This window comes from Leuresthes tenuis, unplaced genomic scaffold (assembly GCF_036924035.1).
Source record: "Leuresthes tenuis unplaced genomic scaffold, fLeuTen1.0.hap1 SCAF_21, whole genome shotgun sequence".
NCBI classification, from domain to species: domain Eukaryota; kingdom Metazoa; phylum Chordata; class Actinopteri; order Atheriniformes; family Atherinopsidae; genus Leuresthes; species Leuresthes tenuis.
This window is the reverse complement of record NW_027325375.1, coordinates 19551901-19576985: the sequence shown is the minus strand read 5'-3', so window position 1 is coordinate 19576985 and position 25085 is coordinate 19551901. Positions and strand designations below refer to the sequence as shown.

At 40.6% G+C, this 25085-nt stretch overlaps 1 protein-coding gene across 2 annotated transcripts in view; it reads left to right on the top strand.

Moving 5' to 3' along the window:
* sgcd (sarcoglycan, delta (dystrophin-associated glycoprotein)) overlaps positions 1-25085 on the top strand; it is a 326284-nt gene that overhangs the window by 255759 nt on the left and 45440 nt on the right. For both annotated transcript variants that reach the window (XM_072375721.1, XM_072375720.1), the window contains one exon: positions 877-996. In XM_072375721.1, the coding sequence (XP_072231822.1) occupies positions 877-996 (120 nt within the window). The remainder of the gene's footprint in view (positions 1-876; positions 997-25085) is intronic.

Sequence of the window (25085 nt, the reverse complement as noted above, 5' to 3'; positions counted from 1 at the left end):
TGTTTCTTGCTCCTTTATAGAAGATTGTAACAGCACTCGTTTTGGATTCACAGCAGATTTAATGGACCCCAAAATATGGCACGGTCCACACCCTGAAAAGGAGATCTTTAATATCCATGAGGTTTTCTTGGGTAATTAAGCTTGAAGAGCTGTCCTGTAAGTTTCAAATCATCTGCATCATGGACCAAACAGTGATGTTTTACTGCAACACAACGCAGTACAGTACTCTTGTGTCCAGGTGTTTGTGTCTTACTGCCCTCACTTTCTGTTAAGGTCGACTTCGTGGCTGGATGTCCTGACATTTTTTCATGGATTTATGTGTCAGAATTCATTGTTCCATCAATATAGTACAACGCCATCCTGGCCCAGAAGAAATAAAACTCCTTCCAAATGTAAAGTTTCTCATTCAGCCGCAAAATATCAAACTTTTCGGTCTTTTTTAGCCACAAAGTAGTTGTCCAACTAAAGATGGCCATAATGTTCCTATTTGAGAGGACTCTCCTTTTCCTTACAGCCCTGATGAGCACACCCATTTTTGTGGAATTCTCATGATAATCAGCTAAGTCTGTTAGAGTTACCCTGGATTCCTTTGGTTAGTTGAGGACTCTGTGGGAAGTAATAAATTGTCATAAATTTAAAAAACAAACAGGTTTATGTTTAACATTCAGTGGTTTCATGAATTGAAACAGCTATATATTGGAGGATTGTACCAGTTAAAGGTTCCACTCACTGTTGCACTAAGTCTGCAAGTCCTGGAGGAGAACGTTGCTGTTGGATCTCTTTCAAGTTTTCAGATTCAGAGGTAATTCAGTCTGAAGCGAGCTGCCGGTCCAGGCTTTCTCTTTGATGTGTCTTCTCTGTCTCTGTTCGGTTTAGGATCCAGTGGATTTAAAGCACGAGGCAAGATGTTTGAAGTCAAATCCACATCCGGGAAGCTCCTCTTTTCTGCTGACGAGCAAGAAGTGGTGGTGGGTGCCGAGAGGCTCCGAGTTATGGGTGAGTCCCCAGCTGACACACTGATAGGCTCCGGTCCAGAAGCTGCTATAGTGTGAGGTGTTCTTAAAGAAACTATTTTGTTTTATACACCTTGTTTTGGGTTTTTTTCAAAGGTTTGCTGAGATTTATTGCTCTTACTCTTACTGTTGTGATTTAAGCATGTTGTAATCAATTTGGTGGATAATTAACTTTAGATTATAAGGATATCTGACATGTGTCCAACTCGCAACCCACCCACTGTTTTGCCATTCATGCAACACTTCTGGTATTGAGCTGATGTGATGTGGCAACCTGACACATATTAGATTCAAAGCAAAATAATTTAATGCTTCTATTAGCATCATAAGCAGTGGGTGGTGGAGATAGAAGGGCTCAGTTCTGTGGTGGTAGTACTCCTGTATGAGAGGAGTAAGATGACAAGAGTCAAGGGACAAGGATTTTTTAAAGTTTCCTTTTCAGAGAGGGAAAATTCATGCATGGCAAGGGGAATGAGAGTGGGGAGCTCGTATTTTCCAACAGGGCTCAAGGGGAGAAGGTGACATGTAGTCTTTTAGACGAATGAGTTCTGTGCTCGTGACAGGAGATAAGAAGTGACAGAGTTGTTCTGACCGAGGCGGCAACACGGCCCCCGAGCGACAAAGCTGCGACGAATGATTTCCTGCGAGAGCAGAAGGGTGTGACTGCAACAAAATAACATCACAACAAAAAATATTCATTCAAGTCCAAATGAAGCATCTGTGTACATTTAAAGCTCCGACAAAGATCACCCTGTGCTGTGGAGAAAGAAATCTGCCCACAGGAGGTGACAGATTTAAGCCGAATGTTAGCGTTCCCTTTTCACAGGGACGTGTCACATGATTGCTGATTTAGCTTTAAATGGAAATTCTGAAATCTGTTTGACATGGAGGCCCAGCCTGAGGTCTATTACTGAGCTGTTGTTCAAATTACCATCTTCTCGAGCTGTAAAAAAAAAAAGAAATGAAAAGAATTGATGCTGCCTGGACCTTGTGAGGTCATATTTTCGCCTTGGGAAGCTGAATACATGTTATACTAAGTGGATGGATTTAGCTTGCAGTGACTTCACTGAATGCCTGTGCACGCACTGAACTCACAAAGTCGATCTGATCTGATCAGATCGCTGTTACTGATAGCTAATTATCCACTCTGAAAGGTATGGTCCCTCTCAGATATTCAGATGATTCTTTGCCACAGCTACATTTTTATTAATGACACTGCTTGTAAGCACATCTATAGATCCATCCATATAAGGAGCGTTTGTTTGTCAAAGCAACAGTAACTGATTATTTTACATGACGGTCACACATTTAAGTATAGCAAAGAAAATGCATCTATTTTGTTATCCCTCCCCACCTCCAAAGTCCGTTCTGGCAGCCTAGATTACAATTGGGCAACAAAGGAGGTGAACAAACCGCTCTTTGATCAATAATTGTTCATCAGCAGCACTTATCAAGCTGTACCGAAGTTGTGGACTCGAGGTTTCGAGGATTTAAAACACTGTTGGAAATATATTGTGTCACAACCCTTCATTGGAGTTATATAATGTTAAGACTGCAGTATTAACCCGTGAATGCCTGCACTGAGAGCAAAAACAAGTTGTTTCTCTTGATTTTTTTCATTTGCTTTGGGCAATGATAATGAGCATCAGTGTTTTCTCACAGATGGTTGGGTGGCACTTCGTGGTAAAAGGATCAAGATTTGAAAGACCTATGGCATAATGTGGGGTTTCTTTTAGCATCACAAAGCTAAACTGAGTGGTACAAACAGCAGTTTTATCTCAAATTGCAGAAAATACTTTGGTCGACGCTAAAAAGTGTTACATGCTTGCATTGTGCTTTAAGTGAAACTGTCGCAAATAGGATATTCCACAACTATTACATGTTCAAAAAGCCATGGACGGTGGCTTTACAGCATGAACTGTGATTCCAGAGAATCAGGTTTGAATGCCATCATTCATTTTCTGCTGCTATATTGCAGGCCCAGGTCACAGGGGTATCAGTCAAATCAGGGACCACATACTTCCCTCTCCCCAGCCACCACCTCTGGCTCTTCCCTGGGGACAATACCTTTCTCCTCCTGGTAGAACATGTCCGAAAACCTCTCCCCTGCGGGGTTGTCCGGAAGGCATCCTCCTCTGAGGGTGGAGGAGGAACGACTGTGCTCTGAGGGAGCTCAGTTTGATAAGAAGTAAGCTGGTGAGGCTTACAAAGTTCTGAGTCATCCTGGAACATTTCATTTACATCTTACGTGTGCAACGGCTAAACATAATTCTGCCAAGAAAATGAGTGCAAGTTCTGAGAAGCTTTTACACAATAGAATAAGTTTTTTTGTTTTTTTTTAAATACATGAAACTTGAACTTGAAGCATCCTTCCTCTTCCTAACATTATGGATACCATGAAGTACTCTGATCCCAGTCTTTGAAAATAAAAACTCTCCATCTGAACTGCCTATAAAGAAATGATCTGACTATGCTGCAAAAGGGCAGATGTAATCATGTCTTGTTTCTTATATCTTTTACACGCACTCACTCACGCAGTGCGATAATTGGAGGGAGCTCAAATAGCTTGCAGTGAGTATAATTAAAGTGTAAAAAAAACTACAGAATCTCTTACATGAAGATGCGCATTTTCTGAAGTTGCGATGTCTTTGATTTGCGCTTCATCCTTTTTTATCCTGATTTTCATCACTTCCCATTTACGTCCCTTTCATTCTTTAGTTCTTGAATCTCTTCCTTTGCCTCCTGTTTCTTTAAATATCTCTTTTCCTTTTCCTGATTCTGGTTCCTCTGTGACACGATTCACCATTATATTTCCATCTGCCATCATTCACCCGTCCATCCGCCTACCCGATCAGCCCGTGCATTCGGTTTGATTAACAGATAAGCACATATTTGAAGTGTCCCCTCCCTCTTGACTGGGCCACACATTTCCAGTTAAAAGCTCCAGTGGGTGCACCGTCTCTCTGGCACACACACCTTTCAGAGCCCTCTGTGTGAGCAATTACTCTTCCTCCTCATCTACATTCATTCACATCCTTTCCAGCCTCACTGAGTCAGAGTTCATTACTGTCAGCCACCTCGGTAAAGTGCTCCTCTTAACAGAGGGAGGCACAGATGGAAGATGGTGATGGCCTTCAGGGAGACGGCTCAGGACAGGTTGTGTTGTGAGATGTTTGATTGCAAGGTGCACTATTTGTAGCAGTATTCATTTCAGAGTTAAAACCTGTGTGCTATCGGAATACTCAGCCGTCACTGCATTTTCAAACTCAGCATGCATCAAACTTTTATACCCATAAAACCACACGGGAGTAAACGCTTATGTTTGCTAAACTTGCTTCTGTGGGCGCTGAAGCACAATGTTCACTTATGCTTGAATTCCAACTTGAATCTGGAGGAGGTTTTGGAGGAAAAAATGTCTTTTGAAATGGGAGTTTGATGAAATCAAGTGTAAATCAACACAGGAACAGACACAAAACGAGTAAGAGTTCACTCATCATCCCGAATAGCTAATGCTGAATTCATGAAAATTAGTTTCTCAATTGTCATGAAACAAACTGACGGATATTTACCTCACTAATATGTGGTTGCGGAACCTCGCAACAGCAACCAGGTTTCAACTGCTGTTCTTAATTTGTATGTAGAAGATGCGAATACGAAAAAGTGAATGGAAATAAACAGTTTATATGTTTGTTTCAGAAAGTTTTAAGCCGTTTAGAAGAGAACTTGATGGCTTTATGAATCACATCTGACTTTACAAAGATTAAAAGGTGCGTGACTCACCACCTGTTTCCGGCCTGAGCTGACAAAAAACCATCTTCCAAGATGTGATTTCAAATCACAGAGATGAACTTCAGTCCTGAAGAAGAGCTCTCCTCATTTTCACTCCTGTGGATGTCCACCACAGTTGATGTTGTACTTCTTCTTCTGAATTATGGATTAACAATGCGGCACCACCCTCTAGTGACACTACACGGCCTAATTTATTCACTATAAACCAGTCATAGCTTCACTAATGGAGGGAATCTCAACTACCATCATTCCCCAGATCCATTGTTTTGACACCAGTCAACACTTGTTTTGTCTCTAAAATGTCTTTATCATCCCTTGATTCAATCATTCCTTTCAGAAGTCAAAGGCCTCCTTGCAGCAGAGGAAATTCAACAAGATGGATTTCTGAATATCTATGCTTGGAGAAGATGACAATTCTTATCAGGGCTGAATATTTGCTGAAGATTTTCAAACCTGACATCTAATTCTTCTTTTACCAAATGCAATCCAAATATCCCATCAAACCAATATCTTTTGTTTTCTTAAAGATCTGTATCTGCTCATTTACAACACTACACTAAGGAGCAATCACAACAAGGCGCATGGAGCGAGTCAGAGCAGAGGCGTGTGGGTAGGGAATGCCAATGATTTGCCAATTACTCCATTTATCTCCACAGACATTTCATGAGGCAACTCAGAGCGACCAGCTTAATCAAACACCTCCACTATGGCGGCCTCAGTGGACAGTCAGCCGTTTGAGCTGCCAGAAGACCGTTGAGTCATGCCAGAAGTTTCTGTGTGTCGCATATGGGTGGGTTTCATGTCCCTTACTATGTTTGTTCATGTGTTCCTTGTCTCTGTAGGCCACTGATCACAGTGTGCTTTTTAATCTTCATCAGGTTTTTGAAGACTTTTACCACAGATTCCTGAATTTAATTCCCAACAGAACACTTTTTATGTTCAGCAAAATACTCATTTGATTCTTTTCGTTATAAACAAATCAACACCTTGACAGGAATATAGCCTCATGAAAGCCCAGTTTTCAAGCTCAGCCCACATCTTGGCACATCAGCTATTTGAGCAGCTGTTTCTCCTCTCTCGCTTGAATGTGTAAACCTCCCCTGCAACTGCTTTGCAGCCCAGATCCTTCTTTTCAAACTGTACCTGACCTAACCAGTGCCTTATCTGCCATCGAGGCCTTCTGTTCTGTTCTTTCGTGTGGTCTTTGCTGTTGCTCTTCCTGCCACGTTTCATATTTTCATGTGGAAAAGCAGAGAGGCCACAGAACGGCAGCATCAAATATAAACAGCAGCTGTCATTGCAGATCACTTTTCTTTTCACTGTGTCACAATTAACCCATCGAGAGACCTCGAGGTCTGTGTTTACAGAGTGGAATAAGTGTGAAACATGGAATTCAGTGCATGTGTTTTGTCTCTGTCTGCCTTTGCTAACAACTCTCTAAAAGACCACAGTTCATGTTTTCCAAACAGCTACAAATCCCTTGTGGCCATGAAAAGAGTGATTTCAGAGGCAACAGTGGAAATAGCACATTGTTTCAGTGCTGTAAAACCTTTTTTTTGACACTGGAGATGCTATTTTGCACTATGTATCCTTCAAGCTTGGTTACCAAGTTGGTTGGTTGTTCACTTAAATCAACCAGACCACAGCCACCACCTCATAAGAACTGTTTTTGGATCCTTCTGGAAGACACTGCAGTCAGTTAGAGAAAAAGATTTAAGAGCAATGTATTTAAAATGTGTACAGTAGGTATTAACCCATGCATATAATAGTATCTAACACACACAAATGAAACAGCAGCTGTAGGTCAGCTGCTGTCTGTTCTCTTGTCCCTTTGACGCATGAAGGGAGCGAAGAGGCTTATAAAGCTGCCACATGTCATTACCGAGCCCATCGGTCCATCCCCACCAATAAAATATATCATCATCCTCTGTGCATAGCTTTAATTGGCCCAACTAAGGTCATTGGAAATCCACGGTGCTATCAGTGGTTTCTGCAGCTATTCACAGTCCAGTCCGACACACTAACGAGCTCCCGGCAGGCAGCGGCTAAAATAAACGCAGGAAATATGATGGTGAGTAAATTATTTTGCAGTTTGTTCCACCTACCTTCAGCTCCAAATAGTTTAGCAAAATAAACACTTCATCTTCTTTTGAACAGAATTGCTCAGCGGTTTGGTATTAACCCGTAAAAAGAAGTATGTTTTTTTTTTTAAGTAGCTCCATGGCTTCATCTTTGTCAGTCAGCGTGAGATGAACAGGTCACGGACCGCATGTCCCAAGTCTCTGTAAAGCCGGAACTGTTTTGTTTTCAGGCTTCCCGTCATGTCTATACTTGAGCAGCTTAAGGCAATCATTTCTCTATTTTTCAGATTTTGGGAAAAAACTGCTCTGAAATTTGATGGTCAAAGCTCAAAAATCACAGGTTCAAATTCAACTAGAAAATAATTCCCGGAGAAACTGTAATGGGATTAAAGCTGTACAGGGATCAATTGAAAGTCCAGATGCATCTCTCAGGTCTTTGCTGGATTTTTTTTCCTCTTTCTTAAGGACATCACTTTCAGACACTGTTAATCTGCCGTAGATAGTTTTTTAGGCCTGACTCTTCTTCTTTTGTCCTCCGCTTGTCCAGTTTTCTCAAAAGTTTTAAGGACACACTGCACACCATGTTGAGATATGCCAAGTTTTCCGCAAATAGCTCTATGGGAATCACCTTGTTGATGCTAAAATACTATTATAGCTTTGGCATTTTCCATTGATGCAACCAAAGGAGTTGGAGCCGTTGGGCGACACCCTGGATGGTCGTCAGTCCATTACAGGGCAATGTCCAAGGGCTCCTTGGAAGCGAAATATGGAGAAATTATGACTTGCTCAAGACTTTTGCACAGTTATGTATGAAATACACCTTTAAAAAATATCAGAGGAAAAAGTATGTTTTTTGCTGTAAATATCTACAACAAGCAAGGCACTAAACAATTTGTATATTTTCTAAATCTTAAAGATGACATGGAGTGATAACTTGCAGAAATTACACACTAAAGATGGCTATTCAGATATTTGTAACCCAAGGGTCAGGTTTTCTAGTGAATACACAGAGACTATCAAATCTTTGTGGATTCACTGGAAAAGCTGTCACCTCTTCAGGTTTTCAGTTGAACTTGATGCGGCCTCTTTTTGTTTGAAACAAATAGAAAATGCCAGTTTGTAAGTAACCTGATCGGGACATCTGCACAGCTGAAATAAAGCTGTTGTGTTTTTGGAGTATTGGCCAGATTTCAATTTGTCAGTCAACAAGGCAACACATTTCCATCAGAAGTCTCTTATCATTGCGTAGTATCAACAAAATAGCATCATATTCTCTCTTTGATAGTCAATATATTTGAGGGGGAATTGCATCAATAAGATTCGTAAGATGTTGGATGTGCTTTAAAGAATAGAAAATAAATGTTGCCAAATCAACAGGAAACCATTTTAAACCCATCAATGTGGAATCTTTCCAAAAGAATAACATCCAGCAGTCCTCACTCTGTTGTAACTGCTGCCAATACCTTTTCCATGTGAGGTAAATGAAAATCTGCAGTGCAGCAGCCTGGTACAGTAGCAGTTTATAAGTCACTGGGTCAGCCGATATTCCCTGAACATATTTTCCTGTGAGTTGCACCCGCTCAGACCTGCCTCGGATAAAACTCCACTTCCAAAATAAGCATTGCTCACTCATGCAATGTGTGCCTAGTGTCCCGTCCCCCCCCCTCCCCCCCAGAGCTTTGAGAGGACACGGCCAGCTGTACAGATAAATACAGTATACTGTTTCCAGCAAAGAATGGATGAAGCCAGTGGTACTTAAACATTTACAGGCAGAGAGCCCAGACAACAGTCACCTTGGTGCTCAGGATTAGAGACATGTTAACAGAAGAAATCCAGCAGGAGGAGGCAGGCGGTGCAGTAGATACCACAGTTTGAAAGGGCTAATCTGATCACAAAATTGATTTTTTTTTCAGGGCCAAAGTGTGCATTTTTAAAACGGAAACATGGGAAAATGTTCTCTTTATGAGTTTACATTAAACAAACATGCCTTGATGGTCATAGCGAACAATAATCTCACTATTAGACTGGACACTTATACTGTTTCTGCAACGTTTCCTGCCGTACAGCAACACTATTCAACTTTAATTACATATTTTAGCTTTTTTAACATGGGTAAAATCAATCCTCATTCATAATCACACAAAGATAGCAAGACTTGTGCCTAGAAAAGGTTTCGACTCTCATACCAAAAGGCATCTTGAGTTACATTACTGGTTTATTCACAGGTAGAAGCCTGCATGTCCCAGATGGAGATGTGGCTCTTCAGAAGGTTAATTCGTAATAACCGACTAGTGTCGTGATCTATTGCTCATATTTATGACAACAGAATTTCATGAAAGATTTCTCAGGATTATGAAAATAAAATTTTGCTGAGAAACTTGCAGCTCTCCGTCAAGCTTTTAGTTTATTAAAGGATATTTCCCTCTGCACACTCTGCACATCTACACAGTATCTGATTCTTTATCTTAAACCACCTGAGCCATCAGGGTCACATAGTAGTAGGGGTATATTAGTGTACACACTGTCTCTGGGGAAAATCTTAGGACAAACAGTTCTATAGATGGTGTGACCAATTCCGCAGAGGGTCTGGTCTATGACACCACTTATAAAACATTTCCAGTGACCGCATAAGAGGTTAAATGCCTCGGACTCCCCACAAGTCAGTTAGATATCAAGAATTCTTGAAGATGAGGGGAAAAATATCCTTCCAGAACGTTCAGTAAAAACTTAAGTAACCACTAAGACTGTGACCTGGATTACTGAGAATCATCACAGTAGAGCTTCAGTCATTTTTTATGGCCATTCGCAAAAGTGATATGTTAAGTTTTGGTAGTTTTAGGCCAACTCCGTTACTAGACACTAGGCAAATTTGATATGGTTAGGAAAACAAATAGTTGCATATCTTTCCCTTGTTATTAAACCATCTCCTGCTCTGGCCTTTCATCCATCTATAGAAAAGACTCAGTTACATTTGCACTATTTTTGTCCTCCTTCGGTCTGATTTCCTACCTTGCAACAGAGATATATGAAATAGTCCGCCTCCCAGAAACTACCCGACATGTTGTTAGTTCATACAGAAAATAACAACTTCTAGTTACTATGAGTATGTGATCTGTAATGGTCATGAGAGCAACTACAACTGGTATGGCAAAAATGGTGACTGTGGCATTGTACAAAGAATGTATTTTAGTCCTAACCCATGGCCATTTTCTAATCCTAAACAAGAGATGTTAGAGCCTAAACCCAACCAGGAAGTGAGAAAATGTCATCATAACATGAAGTTAACCAATTCACACTACTGTCTAAATCTAACTAGAAGGTGAGAAAAGTCCTATCTGGGTATCAAACTCGTGGCTCGTGGTTGAAAGGGTACCATACGTCCTCCCTCCATTTTAAGAGAACTTTGTGGCTTGTTAAATGAAAGACTTGAGAATTATGTGCGCTCTGATGTGAAAACCCTCACATAAATTGTGTTTCTATCCTCCCTTTACAGGATACCCCTATGGGTCGTATTTAAAGGTGTGACCCACTTACCTGTTCTGCTGTTCTGGTTGAAAACCTGTGTTTCAAGCTGGTGTTGCCTTAGCATAAGCTAAATTCTTGACTGCTGCTGCTCTGAGGTCGGCCACAGTCAGACCCGCTGGAGCCTCATAGACTGGTGCAGATGACAAATTTTGTCACATAGGTCTCGCACCCCAACAGACATAGTAACCATACATTTGGCTTATTCTTTAAGTTCACACTGAATACTCAAAGAAATGTTATTGCAAATTAGTTGTATTTGAATGAGACGTGCTGTTAGCAGGATACAGTGAGAGTGATTTCAAAGCTTAAGGTTAAAAAGATACCAGTAATAATTGGGTTGTGTTGGGAATTAAACTGGATTTGTCAACGCTACATTTTTCTCTGAATTAGATAGGCATACAAAATCCCCAATGTGGGAGCTCAAAGACTTGAGTCTTGTGTCTTGTGTTTGGATGGCAGATAGTGGTCCACCCTGTGTTGTATTTCTGTTCTTTCTTTCTTTCATTCCTGCATGCACCCCCCCCCCCAACACACGCACACACACACACACACAATCACATATCGCTGATACCTGATGGTTTTTTTTTCCCCTTTTTTGTCGTAATTATAATCAAACGCTTTTCGTTACCTCCAATTATGTCCCATTGACTCTCTGAAGTCTGTTTCAAAATCTATTGAGCCGGTGACAATGGAACAGGCAGACAGCAAGGGGAGGAAAGGTGAACAGAGAGGAAAGGGATTGAAAGAGTGTCTTTACCTTCGGCTTCCTCCGTATGACACATTATCAGCAGTCGTTGTGCTTTGATACACTCGTGAAGTAATTAAGCACTCAGCATCATGATGCTTGTTGTTCTTGCATATCTGCAGAGGCAAACCGAGGATCACAGATCACAGAGAAAAATGCTTTATTTCCTCCCATTTTAGTTGGGAGGAATATGAAACCTTTCTGCAGCGGAGACTTCATCTGAGATCAGGTCTTTGCTGAAAATCACGATCAGTGAGTTTTATGTTCAGATAAGGCGACAGGATATTATTTGTAGAGAAAATATTTCTTATGAAGCTTATTTAAGAAAACATCAGAGCTTCGTGCTGACACTTTTCAAATGTTGAAAAGGCAATTGTTGTTTTTTTTTGTTCGGATCTTTATTTATTTTCTGTCTTCTCTCAGCTTCACCACACCAGGGAGTGTTCACTCATAAAAACTTCACTGTGGACCACGTTCTACAAGAAAGACACAATATTAGAAATCCATTTTGATTTTACTTGTTCCCATAAACTGCAGGATAAACACAACCAACCGTGAGTTAATCTTTTTACTGCTTTAATCTGAGAACAGGTGCATAATAAAGTGTTTATTTAGGAGAGCTGCATGGACTTAGATACACCACTCACACACTGTTTCCCTGAATCTCTATCACAAAGGTAAATTGCAACCATAGAGACACAACTGCTTAATTAACAAACTTTGATGAGCTTTAAGTTTTACTTAAAGTTACTTAGTTTGTTCCTTAAATGTCTTACCGTTTAAAGAAAAATCTAAGATTTCAGGTGGTTCATCTGGTTCGGATGCGTCCTGGTCGCTTACTTTTGGAGGTTTTTCAGATAGGTCCAGCTGGGAGGAGGCCTCCAGGAAGACCCAGAACATTCTGGAGGGATTATATATCCCTTCTGGCTGGGCATCCCCTAGGAGGAGCTGGAGAATGTCACTAAAGAGAGGGAAGTCTGGATTTCTCTCCTGAACTCGTTGCCTCCGCGACCTGACCTCAGATAAACAGAAGATGATGGATGGATGGATGGATGGATGGATGGAATGAGCAGGGAATTACGAAGGAGAAAAATTGATAAATGTTCTTCCTTTACGCAGGCAATCATTCAATTTCCTCCTCTTAAAAAAGGCATCAAGCCAATTAGTTGCATCAGGAGAATTTAAACCAAAGTGATTATGAAAAACAAGCGGATTAACTACAACATAAATTCAAATAAAGAGGGTATAAAATTGGATAAAATCAACCTGAGAGACTTAGAAACGTTATTCAGAAAGAATTACTACCAGAAAAAGTGCATAAAAACCCACCAAACTTGAGACAAATGGAGCTAAAATAATACGTGGCTCAAGCATGGCGTGTATCCAGCATCAGGGAGAATTATGAAAATAAAAGTTAATATCATTACGACAGCAGGCAGGCCAGAAGCTGCATCCAGACCCAGATCTGCACTTCAGACAGGCAAACTACCCAGCAGCCTCACTCAGGTACATTTCCATTGAGCATGTCAGAATTCCAAAAAGATGAGAGACAGTATGTATATCACATTACTTTAAAGAGAAAGTTATTACATTTTTACCCTTCAGACCCTTGTTCCAAGAGATTCTAATCAGGAGCATGAGATCAAATGTCTTCTTTGAAATATTAAGAGGGTTAAGACGATAACATCTGCTCCTTCATACATAAATATCCTCTAGACATTGTCGTTTGAATTTTGAAAAACTGTTTGGAACTGAATTCTCTCTTTGATGTATTTTTTTTAAATTTTTGCTGTTTTTATTTTAAACTACCTGGAGCCCCACCTGGAGCTTGTCAGTCCTCTGGGAGGTCCAGTTATAGACTTGGTTAAGATCCATGTTGAAGCAAAGCGTCAGTAAATAATCTTTTTGTTATAGAGGTAAGAGTTAGGGCATTTCTCCTTTTTTATTTTTCATTTGAAGGCCATTCCGTTTCTGAGCCCAAGTACACAGAGGAGAACTTGTTGGAAATTGGTGCTAGGGTCAAGGAGAAAAAGAAGAGAGGAGCAAGAAGCAGCAGGTTAACTTTAGCTAATAGAATTACCTTCGCTCGGTCTGTAGCAGGTCCCTCTACTGTTGGAACGACATTTATCTTCTGTAAAGGCACTCTCTGGTGTTATATTTCTGCCGTTGTTTGGCCTGTAGTAGTCATAAAAGTCAAATGTTCACTGCAAACACAATTGTTTGTAAGGCACAATGTACAGAAGCAATTGAATCCATTTCAAGCACAACTATCCTCAGCTTTAGCATGTCTCAGTGCTGATGTATTACATGTATTTTGTCCTCAGCCAACAGCGACTTACAGTGAGGCTGAAAAGTGAGTAGTCTTCAGACTATGTTAATATTGTGTTGGATCTGATTTTAGTTAGCTCCTGTGATGTTTTAAATGTAGCAGAATTTAAGAGAAGACCATCCGACTCCTTTTGGCACACCATCTTGTCTGTCCTGTAACCCTCCTCACCGAAACTGCACTAAAGATTTCAATTGAATTTTTACTTTAAAGCCATGAAAATTATCTAAAAATGATTCTGTATCCATTAAGCCAACCTATAAGAGGGATAGTTGGTTTTCTGGTTTTGCCGCGGTCCCATTTACGGATTTGAAACGTCACCACCTGCACTGACACACGAGATTTCATGAACCACAACAGTGCGCATTTTCAGACTCAATGAGGTGGAGAAAGCCAAGTGTGTTCTCAAGTCTTCAAACATTAATTTTTAACACACGTTTGCACACTCTTCTCAACTCCAAGATTAAAATTGAATAAAATAAAAAAAAAGTCTCCCCAGTTGATGAGGTGATGCCACATCACAGCAGCAGTCTGGCTAACATGCAGTGAAATGTGGGACAGAGGCAACATCTGCTCATCCCTCTCAGGTCACTATAGAAACTCATCTGAGGACGAGCTCCAGGAAGTCGCAGCCTCAGCTTCGTCTGGCAGATGGATGAAAAACAAATCCTGACTCTTTTACAGCCTCTTTGTATAATGTAGCATTCCAAACTGACAGTCCAATAGAAGAACGTGAAATATTAATTCATGGACTCCAGAGGCGAAGAGAGAGATGTTGGCTCTAAAAGGGTGAAAATAAATTTTTAAGAGGTGCGATTTTATAAACTGCTTTCAAAGTGCAGAGAACCTCTAGTTACACTCTGAGGATTTTGTTGAGAGCAAAGCTTCTGTTTTCATGTTTTGACTGATTTTTTTTTTTTTTACGTCGGCCTTTTAAGGCAAAAGTCAAATATTTCTCCTCTGGTTCGCTGCACGGGAAATTATCTGTATCTGTAGAGGACGATGCGTTGCATGAGGTTCGTTTTTAACCTAACTCCATCAAACCCTTTTATTTTTTTAATCTACAAGAATTACTGTAGGTCCTTCCCTCTTTTTAAATTTCTCTGACAGTTGTCATGACATTTTATATTTCCATGTCCTTTCTAGGCTTTCTTCTCTGACCTCAGATGACATTATTTTGTTAAGTTATGGCCAAAATGGCAGCACATGTATCTGTGTATTCAGAGCAGAAGCGATACTTTTTCTAAATTGAAACTATAGAGTTTTCTTAAAGTTTAATCACAAAGTTTTTATCCACTGATTTTAATATGTAAGGAACATAGAATGAAGTAAGTTAGAGCAGAATTATTTCTGATGTTTTTTTGTGAAGCTTTACTTGGAAGATGACTGATGGCTAATTGGTTTGCTCTGGGGTTAAATGTGTAAACCCTATCGGTGGGTGTTTGTGCGCTGTATTCACTGATTGTGAACACCATGTGAACCTATGTTAATTCAGTCACCGAGGTTCCAATCCATAGAAACTAAATGGTAAATGTTACAGCAGGAAGCAGGGCAAAAAGTAAACCAAGAAACCAAAACCAAAGCCACACACAAAAACTCACACCATAACAAAAAAAGCGCTCAAAAACAAGTTGGGAAGATGTTGGACTAACTCATAATCAACTTTGAGAGTTTCAGGAGTCATCCTGCAATGCACATTTTCAATAGCTGTTCCAGTAAATGTATCAATATTTATCCCTTCAGTCATGCAATATGTATGAAAACTTCCAACCTAAGTTGATTCATCGTAATTATTGAAAAAGAAAATACACACATTGGATGGCTCACATTCAATTTTTTTCAGATTTTCAGTTTAATATTTGCACTTACTGTTTGGAAATATATCAGTTAATTCGTCTGTGTTGTCTGTCTATTATTGACTCTTTATGCAGTGTTCCATGACGAGTCGACTGGGTTAAAATTCTGTGTTGACCTCAGCTCAGAGAATTAGAAATCAGCTTTATGAGTATATGGCAAATAGATTCTTCTCACAACAACACCAGAGAACTGGGCTTTTGACTAATTTTGAAAGTACATTGGCCTTCGCTATGCACATTTTTGGGGTCTGAAACCGCCCTGAAGTGCCCAGGGATTGAGATACAGCAATTTTTTTGGTTTCCACTCCTGCACCCCACCATTTTGCTTTATGGGGATGCTTGACTTTTTTGTAGGCATTTGATGGCATTTTTGTGGCCTCAACATGGCACCAGATTCATGTGTATGGTTGTACATGTGCAGGACACGTGGAAAAAGTTGACAAATAACAAAAAGGCACGACTGATAACTATTCTGTCAAACAATCAGACACCAACGCAGCCATTACACACACCTCCGAGGTGAAAGTAAACCGGAAAGCAGCAAGAAAGCGGACAGCTGTCTCTTAACTGACAGAAATCTGAGCCTGATTACAGTGTTAAAGATGTAAAGACATCCTCACCTGGAACACTAAATCGACTTAAATGTACCGATGACTGCGCAACGACCCAAATCTATATTTAAAAGTCGGTTGACAGAGATTTAGCTGCAGATCCTTCACAGACTCGGTGGGAGATTTGCACTGAATGAGTGGAGTCGGCACACCCTTCAATCAGAGTGTCAGCTGGCTCGCTAACTTTATGTCCCACTTAGACCAGTGAAAGCAGGGTACACACCCACCGGTGCGCCCACAAAAGTAGTATCTGACAACCAACGTGTACAGTGCACCATCAGATCTAATGTATAGAAAACATTTGTATTTTATAGGGACGGAAGGAATAACAGACTAAAGTCTTCAGAGCGTTGGTTTAATACAGCAGTAGTACGACACATCTGAGCAAAAATACAGCAAATACACTTGATACCTTCAGTTTAATCCCTTCAAAATGTCCACTGCATAAAGAGTGTTTTTTGGGTCTCCACAGACGTGGCTGGAAAACAATTGTTTGATTGTTTGGCGGAGGAGTTTGTTCTGGTTTTTCCTCCACCTCTGACCTCAACTTTCTCTCCTTCAGGCCATAATTTATTTTCTGTTGTTAATGAAACAACTCTGACCTTCAGTCACTGAGTGAAACTCTCTCACAGCTTCCACCAGACTCTTGATCACCGGGTCACGACAGGAGAGAACTCAGAGGTGCGCTGGCCTCTGAACTATCGCTCCGGGAAGTCTGACCCGCTCAGCTTCGGCTGCTTTGTAATGAGGCGAGAATGTTTGCTGGGGGTTTTTTTCCAGGCTGCTCAGAGGAGAGTTAGTGTTATTCTGAATCTGTTTTGCCCCACAGACCCCAGGCAGCCTGAAGCTGACCTCACGTCAGCCTTTTGGCTCCAAGGTGGCCTCAAATGATGTCAAGCCTCTTTTTCAACCGTTTGCCTGTGTTGGAACGTTTCAGTGAAGACGGGACAAAGAGACAATGATCACATGCTGTGCAATTCTGAACGCAGGAAGTTGTATTAAGCCTGTTGAGCCCCCCTAATGGAGCTGTCTTTGTCGTCCCGGAGCAACCTTCGAGGAGCAACCCTCCCCTGCTGTATGCTGCTCCTCACTGAAGTTTTGCTATTTTAATTGAGTACAAATGTGCTGTTTTCGTTTTCGTTAGAATTTTACTTTACGAAACATGAAACAGTACTTTTGTTTTGTTTACCAAAGACAAAAACTTGTCATTGATTGAGTAAGAATTTGGCAAAATTCAGATGCAAATTAGTTTTTTTCAGTCCTTGCAACCAATCATAGTAAAGGCTGAGATAATAACCAACCTGAGAGTCTAAGCTGCACCTTCTGGAAACTTCTGTGGAGACCTGGGAGCCCAGGAAAAGCGAAAAGGTGTTGGATGATTTGTGGGTATCTGGCTCAACAGTCCAAAGCGCAAGGCCAACGTCCAGCGCCTTCTGTCTCTCAATAAGCATTTTTGAACATGTGAGAGTAGCTAATTTAACAGTTTATGAGGACGTGTGACAGTTTCATGTAATGTAAAAAGCAGGCATATGATAAGTTTGTAGCTCAGAAAGTGTTTTATTTTATATTTCATTGTGCTTTTGTAGTGAAACTGCTGCTTTTTGCACTGGACAATGCAACTTTGACTCATTCTGCTGTGAGTTGCCATCTTTCTTTCATTTGCGGTGAAACGTTTTGTTTGTCTCTTCATCCTCCAATTTTTGTTTCCATGTAGTGACCACTACATTGTTACAGCCATGTGGAACATAGCATGTGCTCCAACCTGCTAACCACACCACAAAGACTAGTTTATCTACTCCAAACCAGGCCTGATGTAATTCCTTACAACTGAAAAATGTACTTTGGGTTTTCTTGACTTCAGCTTTCCTCCTTTCAGCGGAATTCTTTAATTAAACTATGCCTGTACTGTAAATATTGCCATAAAATTCATGTTTAATCATTGGGATGAGTTTCAGTGTTCAGTTTTATTCAGTGTGGACACTTTAGAAAATGATAACGAAGGAATTGTAATAGATAATACATCTCTAATATTTGATCTTCAGTGGCCGGAGGGGTTTCTTATGACTTTGGGATCCATAAGAAGTTTTGAGTAGCACCTCTGAGGCAGCGAGTTAGATCACTTAAGTTTCTTTAAAACTTTATGTAATAAAATCCTCTCCTCTGAGGTTTTTTTCATAGTATGTCACTACATCAGAGTCCTATTTTTGGCACTTAGTGGCGGAAACCGCGTGACGGTAATAAACTTCCCCCTGTGTGAAAACATTCCACTATCAGGTGCAGTTATGAGGCCTGTTTTAGTTTCAGTCCAAGACTAAATTAAACGTCCTGGCCTGTGGTAAACCTCTCCAGTTCAGCACTTCAGGAAATATCTATCTTCCCACTAAACTACTAGGATGATCTTCATCTTTATGTTCCATCAAATCTCTCCCAGTCTCAGTCATATATCCATCCTGACAGCTTCAGGCTGCTTACACTTTTATTCCCAGCTCTCCCTCCTTCAGAGTGGACACCGTTAAGCTGTAATAAGACCATAAAAGACACTCCAGAGTTACTGCACGGACCAACGTCACCACAGAGAATTTATTCCAGGAGAGACAGAGGCAGCCAGCATTTTATGGTGTTATCTGGAGTGAATGGGAAATGTGCTTTTGTGTGAGCAGCCATTGCTTTCCTGTCAGCTGACCACGTTAAGGAGAAGATGAAGAATCTATTAAACCTCGGTGACTGTAGCTGGCGCTTACCTGTGTGATTGCTTTAGGCTTCAAACAGATCAATAAAATGAGATGCAGCTCGTGCAGATCAACACAATGCACACAGAATCCTGTTGTTGGATGGTGTAGAATTTGCTCTCTCTGAATGTAAAGCGTGGAGCGTCCCGTTTAAAGGAGAACTCTGGTATTTTTAAACCTATACCTTATTTCTGGCATAAAATACGTCCATCTACTCACCAAGAGCCGTTTGGTGAAAGTCGGCGTCCTTCGGAAGATATTTATATTCCTCAAGATCCATATAACCATATATCCATATTCACCAATACTTGAAGACGAATGAATGAATAAACGCGTACTATTGCACTGTTAGTTCATAGCTACAATGTTGTTGTTATTGGTGGCTATCGGGTGCTCTGCTGCAGCAGCGCGCGTTCGTGACTCATCCCAGTAGATGAGTGTGTAGAAAGCCCTCTATAAGCTCCCGATAGCCGCCAATAACAACAACACAGCAGCTATGAGCTAACAGTGCAATAGTACGCATTCATTCGTCTTAAAGTATTGGTGAAATAAAGACAGATAATGCCTTATTTAGAGGCTGTATTGTCAATGCCCTGTTCTCTCCCGTAATATGGATATACACGGATCTCAAGTAATTTAAATATCTTCCGAAGGACGCCGGCTTTCACCAAAATGTTCTCGGTGAGTAGATAAACGTATTTCATGCCAGAAATAAGGTCTAGGTTTAAAAATACCGGAGTTACTCTTTAAATACAGCAAGATGTGTTCAGCTCAGGCTCTGCTTTCAATCTTTTCGAGCAAGGCTGGGCTCTCAACCAGCAATAAACAACATCCTTGAAGCTCCTACAAAATAACAGTGAGCAACAGTGTTAAAAAATGTATATATATCTGACTTCTTGGTTAAAAAAATAAAACTCACACACATAGATAGATGGACAGAGCTCAGTTACAATGTACTTTCTTTTATGTATTAACTTTTTCAATCCATTGATAGCCAGTTTTTATTATATTTATAAATTGTTATTGATTCATTATTTTATCATCTTTCTTTCATTAATGGAACATTTAGTCCGGCTGTGGTTGGAGACGGGTTCGCTATATAAGAGAGAACATAAGGTTGATTATTGACAGCCAGAGAAGGTTTGTTTTGGTGGTTTGGAAATTTGATATGAATCTATCATTTTGTGTTTTACATGGTTTGTACAATGTTAAATTGTAAAATAATAAAATGTTATTTAAAAAAAAAAATCCATGCCAGCAGACATAAAAAAAACAACTAGACCTCCTTTTCTTCCCTTTAATGTTAAGGAAACGATGAAATTATATAATTTTATACAAATGTAAATGTGTAAATGTAAAAATGTAAAAAAAAAAACTTTGTTATGGCCTCTTACATCATAAAGTGGAATTAATTAGCTTTTTCAAAAGAGTTTTTTTGCCTGTTTCCAGCCATAGCCAGTTCAGTGTTGGACACTGTTTATCGTGGAGCAATGAGGTTTGTAACAGGCTGTAAAACCCTCATTCATCGTTGTACCTCGTACTCTCTGGTTGACCCGTGATCACTGCCCATACATACACTTTCACATTGGTATAATTTCATTTACTTTTGTTACCCTCAGAGTTCCTTGAAAGCGTTTAGCAAAAAGGAATTTTATCATTCTGACGCTTTAACAATGTGTTACAGCGAGAACTGAATTTGTCTAATTTGATCCCATTAAGGAATATCATACTCGGCAAATTGGACAGTTAAAGTTAACAAAGTTAACTAACAATGTTAACTCTAATGTTTTCATCTTTAGTTGTTCTTGCTTAAAAGAAAGGTAAGCCTTGACATAGAGGTGATTGGAAACAAGAAGATTTATTTATCGAAGTTAGCCTTTTCCTAAACACAGTGCTTACAACAATGCAGACCGTTTACATCATGATGTCTGGAAGAACAGTCTGAATGCTTCTGAGATGATTATCAGAAGTAACCAATAACTGTGAATAAAAGTGCAAAAGGTCACTGAAATGGCAGATGTTGATAAAATCTGATGCTTATCAGAGAACTCTTGAATACATTCAGACCTGCTCAGGCTTTGACCACCACGCAGGCCTGAGATCTGTAATAGAAGCAGAACTCCCAGCCTGTTTTCCGTGATCTGCTCTCAGTTGCTGACATCTTGGTCAGACCTGTGAAGTCACTTGTCTCAGCTGATAAAAGTTAAATGTTGATGAGTGCACACGAGTTAAAAATTGCTCCTCCACGTCTGTTTAGTTGCGAGGTATGCATGCGTGTTTGTGTAGCTGACACCTGGCTGGCTGCGGGGTTCAAGGACATCTCCCACAGCCTTGTTTCATGCTTGATATGAGTGCCAGCGGTCACTGAGCCAGATTAAACCTTAAGCATGGTGGAAGAAAGGGAGGCACTCCCTCTTCACCTCCACTCCTGGCGTCTGCAGCTGGCATCATCTCTGACAAACAAGTCTGAAAGTCCTGGCAAAGCCGTCTGTAGCGATAACGGCTGGTACTGTTGGTTTTCCAAAGGCGGTTGGATGTCAGTGACAGGCAGCGTGCATCCTATAGGCAGCAGAGGAGTGTTATGTGCTCTCTGACTTTATCCCTCCCGACACGTAATGGACCATCTGTGTGAGAGAGGAGGCGAGCGCAGTTAGTGCTAATGTACTCATAACATCCAACGAGGAAGCATAACCAACATCCATGAGGCAATTCCTTCATCACTGGCGGTTGGATTTCCTCTGAGTCATCTAAGATCTCCCTAATGTTTGGAAGAGAAAGGGGAAGCTGGGACAGAAACTTAAACAGTTCTTGCTGAATCTGCTTTTTTAAAAGTTTGCAGTTTGAGGGCGCTTTTTTATTTGTCTTTTCTTTTTGCAGACACCAATGCACAGTGCAATGTACAGTAATCACTTGATATATGTCCACAAACACAATTTTTGCTGTATTTTCTTACTACAGCACACAAAGGTAACACAGTCTATTAACATAGACATTTTAAGATACAGAGAAGAAGAGTGCTGTTTTGTGATCTTCTTGATCATTATGGGGAATGTGAGACCACAAGCATGAAAACGGGAGAATTGAACACTGACAAGGACACAGCCGGAATGTTGGGAATGCGCATTATATGATTTACTGAGACATTACGGCAGGAACATATTCCAGACTCTGAGCCTTTCTACCATACTTTCAAACTATATGTGCAGATAGAGACAGTAGCCAGAGCGGTAAGAGTAAGGGCCTGAATATGGTTCTTCAACCACTCTGCATTGGAGCTTCATCTTTTGTTGTTGAATTTTAATTCCACCTGGGGGCAGTATTAGAAATATGTCGACCAATCTGACATGCAAACTGCTCCTAGTCTTGTTTGTGCTGTTGTTGGTCTTTTAGCTCTGTTCTACTGTGGAAAAGACAGAAGTCAAAGTGAACAAAGATCTGCTTTGTGGTGGAGTGAAACTAAGTGTTTAATTAATGAGGACTGTCTGTTGTTGTGCTTGTCGTGTTTTTAGTTGTTCCTCCTTTCTTGGGGCTTTTGTCCTCTTTATGTTGTGGGGGGTCTCTCAGCTCAGGGTAACTTTCGGTAAATGAGCAATTTACCAACGAATAGTATCATCTCTGAAGGCTTATCGATTAGCTTTTTGGAGGACGGTACACAAGTCCCTCTGTAATGATTGAGTACCCAAAATCATTCACTCCGTGTGATGACATCAACGCAGACAGACACCTCCATGCTGCCATCAACTAAATGTAAAGGAGTGAAGACTGCAATGTTTGTAAAAGATGGTTTAACCCTGAACTCTGAATGTCAGTGTCTGCGTTCTACATGCCAAGCTGTTGGCTGTGAGCTTCTGTCCGTGTTGTCCACCAAAATGGTTCACCTGTGTAACTTGCAGACATTGCCGGTGACATCATGAGCACAGCTGTCAAACACGACACTCAAAGTCATTCATGGCGATCTGTGGAGATTTCAACCATGCCACTTCCTTCTTTCCAACAGTTTGACCAAATCATATTTATCTAAATTATCATTTTTTATCTGTTTTTTTTAATAACTTCTTCTATTGTTGGTCAAGATAAAATCCAGCGACTGACCCTGAGGCTGACACGTTCTGATTTAGGCCGTCCCATTCTCTGATTCACCCTTCACTTGTTTCTTAGGTTTCATTTGAACAGCTGCAGTGATGCTGATGAATGCACACATGAGAAAGCGAACACAATAAACACGAGTCGCCCCACGTTCACACGGTGTTCTAATTGTCAGGATGGATCTTTCTTGTTTGTTCTGTAAATACTGTGCTATTTGTCACTTGCCCGGGTGATGCCCTCATTTCTGTTTGTGTCTGCCATATGGCTCTGTCTCATTATCAGCATAACAGGCACTGATTGAATGGAAGGGATGCACAGTGAGGTTTTACCTCTCAGGAAACAAAGGAAAACTCAGTCTGGATGCAGAGCAGGTTTTCCCAGATATGGTGCATTTGCATTTTTTTCGTGAAATCACAGGTAATACGCTTTACGAACAGAGCTTGTAAAACTATGATGTTCTGAAGTCTGTTGTTGTTCATTTATTATTGGGAGTGAAATAGTCTTTTAAAAAGAGGAAAAGAATCTTGTGAACAGTTGTGATTAAGTCCAATGTTGTTAGGGTTTGAGTTTAGTTCAGGCCGGACTCAGAAACGAGCTGAAAATTAAGTTATTTATTCGCAACAATAATCAACTTGAACAAAGGGCTTGACTTCCTTGACGTGAGTCCATAAACCTGAGCCCGTTCATAAATGAGGAAGCTGTGGACAGATCTGAGGTGGCACTGTAATACTGACTGGACTTCTTTGGTGGGTTCTGTGAGGGTCATTGACAGCAGTGGCAGATGTGGTGGCTCCAGTTGAAGCAGGAAACTCTATGCGGTTTGGTGTAGCAGGTAAACTGACTGATAGATAAAAAACTTGACAAACTTGAGTTTCCTTAAACTTTAAAGGCATGAACAAATTGGCTAAATAGCAAAACTGTAATTTGGCCAGAGTTCATCTGGCAACAATCTGGCAACAAGGAGGTAGGTGACTGGGGCTTAAATACACTGAGAACAGGAGTCCACCACAGGTGAGTCGAGTTCAGCACAGCAGCAACCACTACCACACCCAGCAACAAGTCCAGACACCCCAATATAAAAAGACAGGAAAGTTACCAAAACAAAAGCATAACAAAGACACATTTTTTTCCCCCTGTACTATACTTACAGGGGTGTAAAGTTGAGACCAAAAAACTTGAGTAACCTAACAAAAACTCACCTTAGCCCAACATTCAAGCTCTTGCAACCTCTTATAAAAGTAAACATATTTTATCATGTGACACGTGTCATTTTTATTGAAACTACACTGTCAAAACACAGCTGGGTCACATCAGGAATTATTCCTAAAACTTGGAGCATATACAGTATGGACCTTTGGAATTGGTTTAGTATTTTTTCATCATATGAAATCTAATATTATAAATGTTTATTTTCTAAAACACAAAGAAATTGACAGTCAAATTGGCAGTGCCTCCAACAGAAGCACAGAGGACATCGGTTTGATGTATCTTGCAGCTGCAGTGAGTCTGTTAGCCGAGGGCAATCTTTTCTTACAGTGTGACACACAAGGACTTAAACAAACATGCTCCCCCTCCTTCCATCGCATCCTGTCTGCCTCCAAAATAGTACAGTATTTTTGACATTTACTGTTTGAGAAACATTTACTGAGTAACACATTATTTTTACACTTCAGTTAATTTCATGATTACTCACCATTCTGATGCTTTCTAACAATAGAAGCTGGAGGTTATTTGGTGTGCATTATTAAAGGTTTGGCACATGTTTGCGTACGGTGATGTGATGGGATTTTATTGGCAGCAGCATGTTGTGGGATATATGTAGGGGTGGGGATTTTGCTTTAGGAAAGCTGAAAAACCATCTGTTGAATTGATGCAGAGGATGTATCAGACAACAAGTCCTCCAACTGAAACAATCATGGAAGTCGTTTGCTAATACCCCTCGTTTGCTAATCCCCCTCATGAGTATGACTCATGAGAGCAGACGCCTGTCTCAAGTCTTTTGTTTAAGAAAACACAAAGTCCTCATAAGGAGGAAGGTGGACTTTACCGAAACATGTTTGTCACTTCCTGGTTTGGTTTAGCTAATGTTCAATCTAAAATACCTTCTTTATGCAAAGTGACCATCACCCTCGTGGACGTTTTTTTGCTGGTTGCCTTGGTTACATGTGTTCTGCCCGGGCTTGGGGTAACCGGAGCACAACACTAAAAGCGACTCCAGTGCCACACCTCCACCTGCGGTCCCTTATGAGAGATTTTTTATCAAACAAAAGGGTAGATTACACATGCATGGCCAAAACAACGAACGAAACAATCTGAAGTTTAAC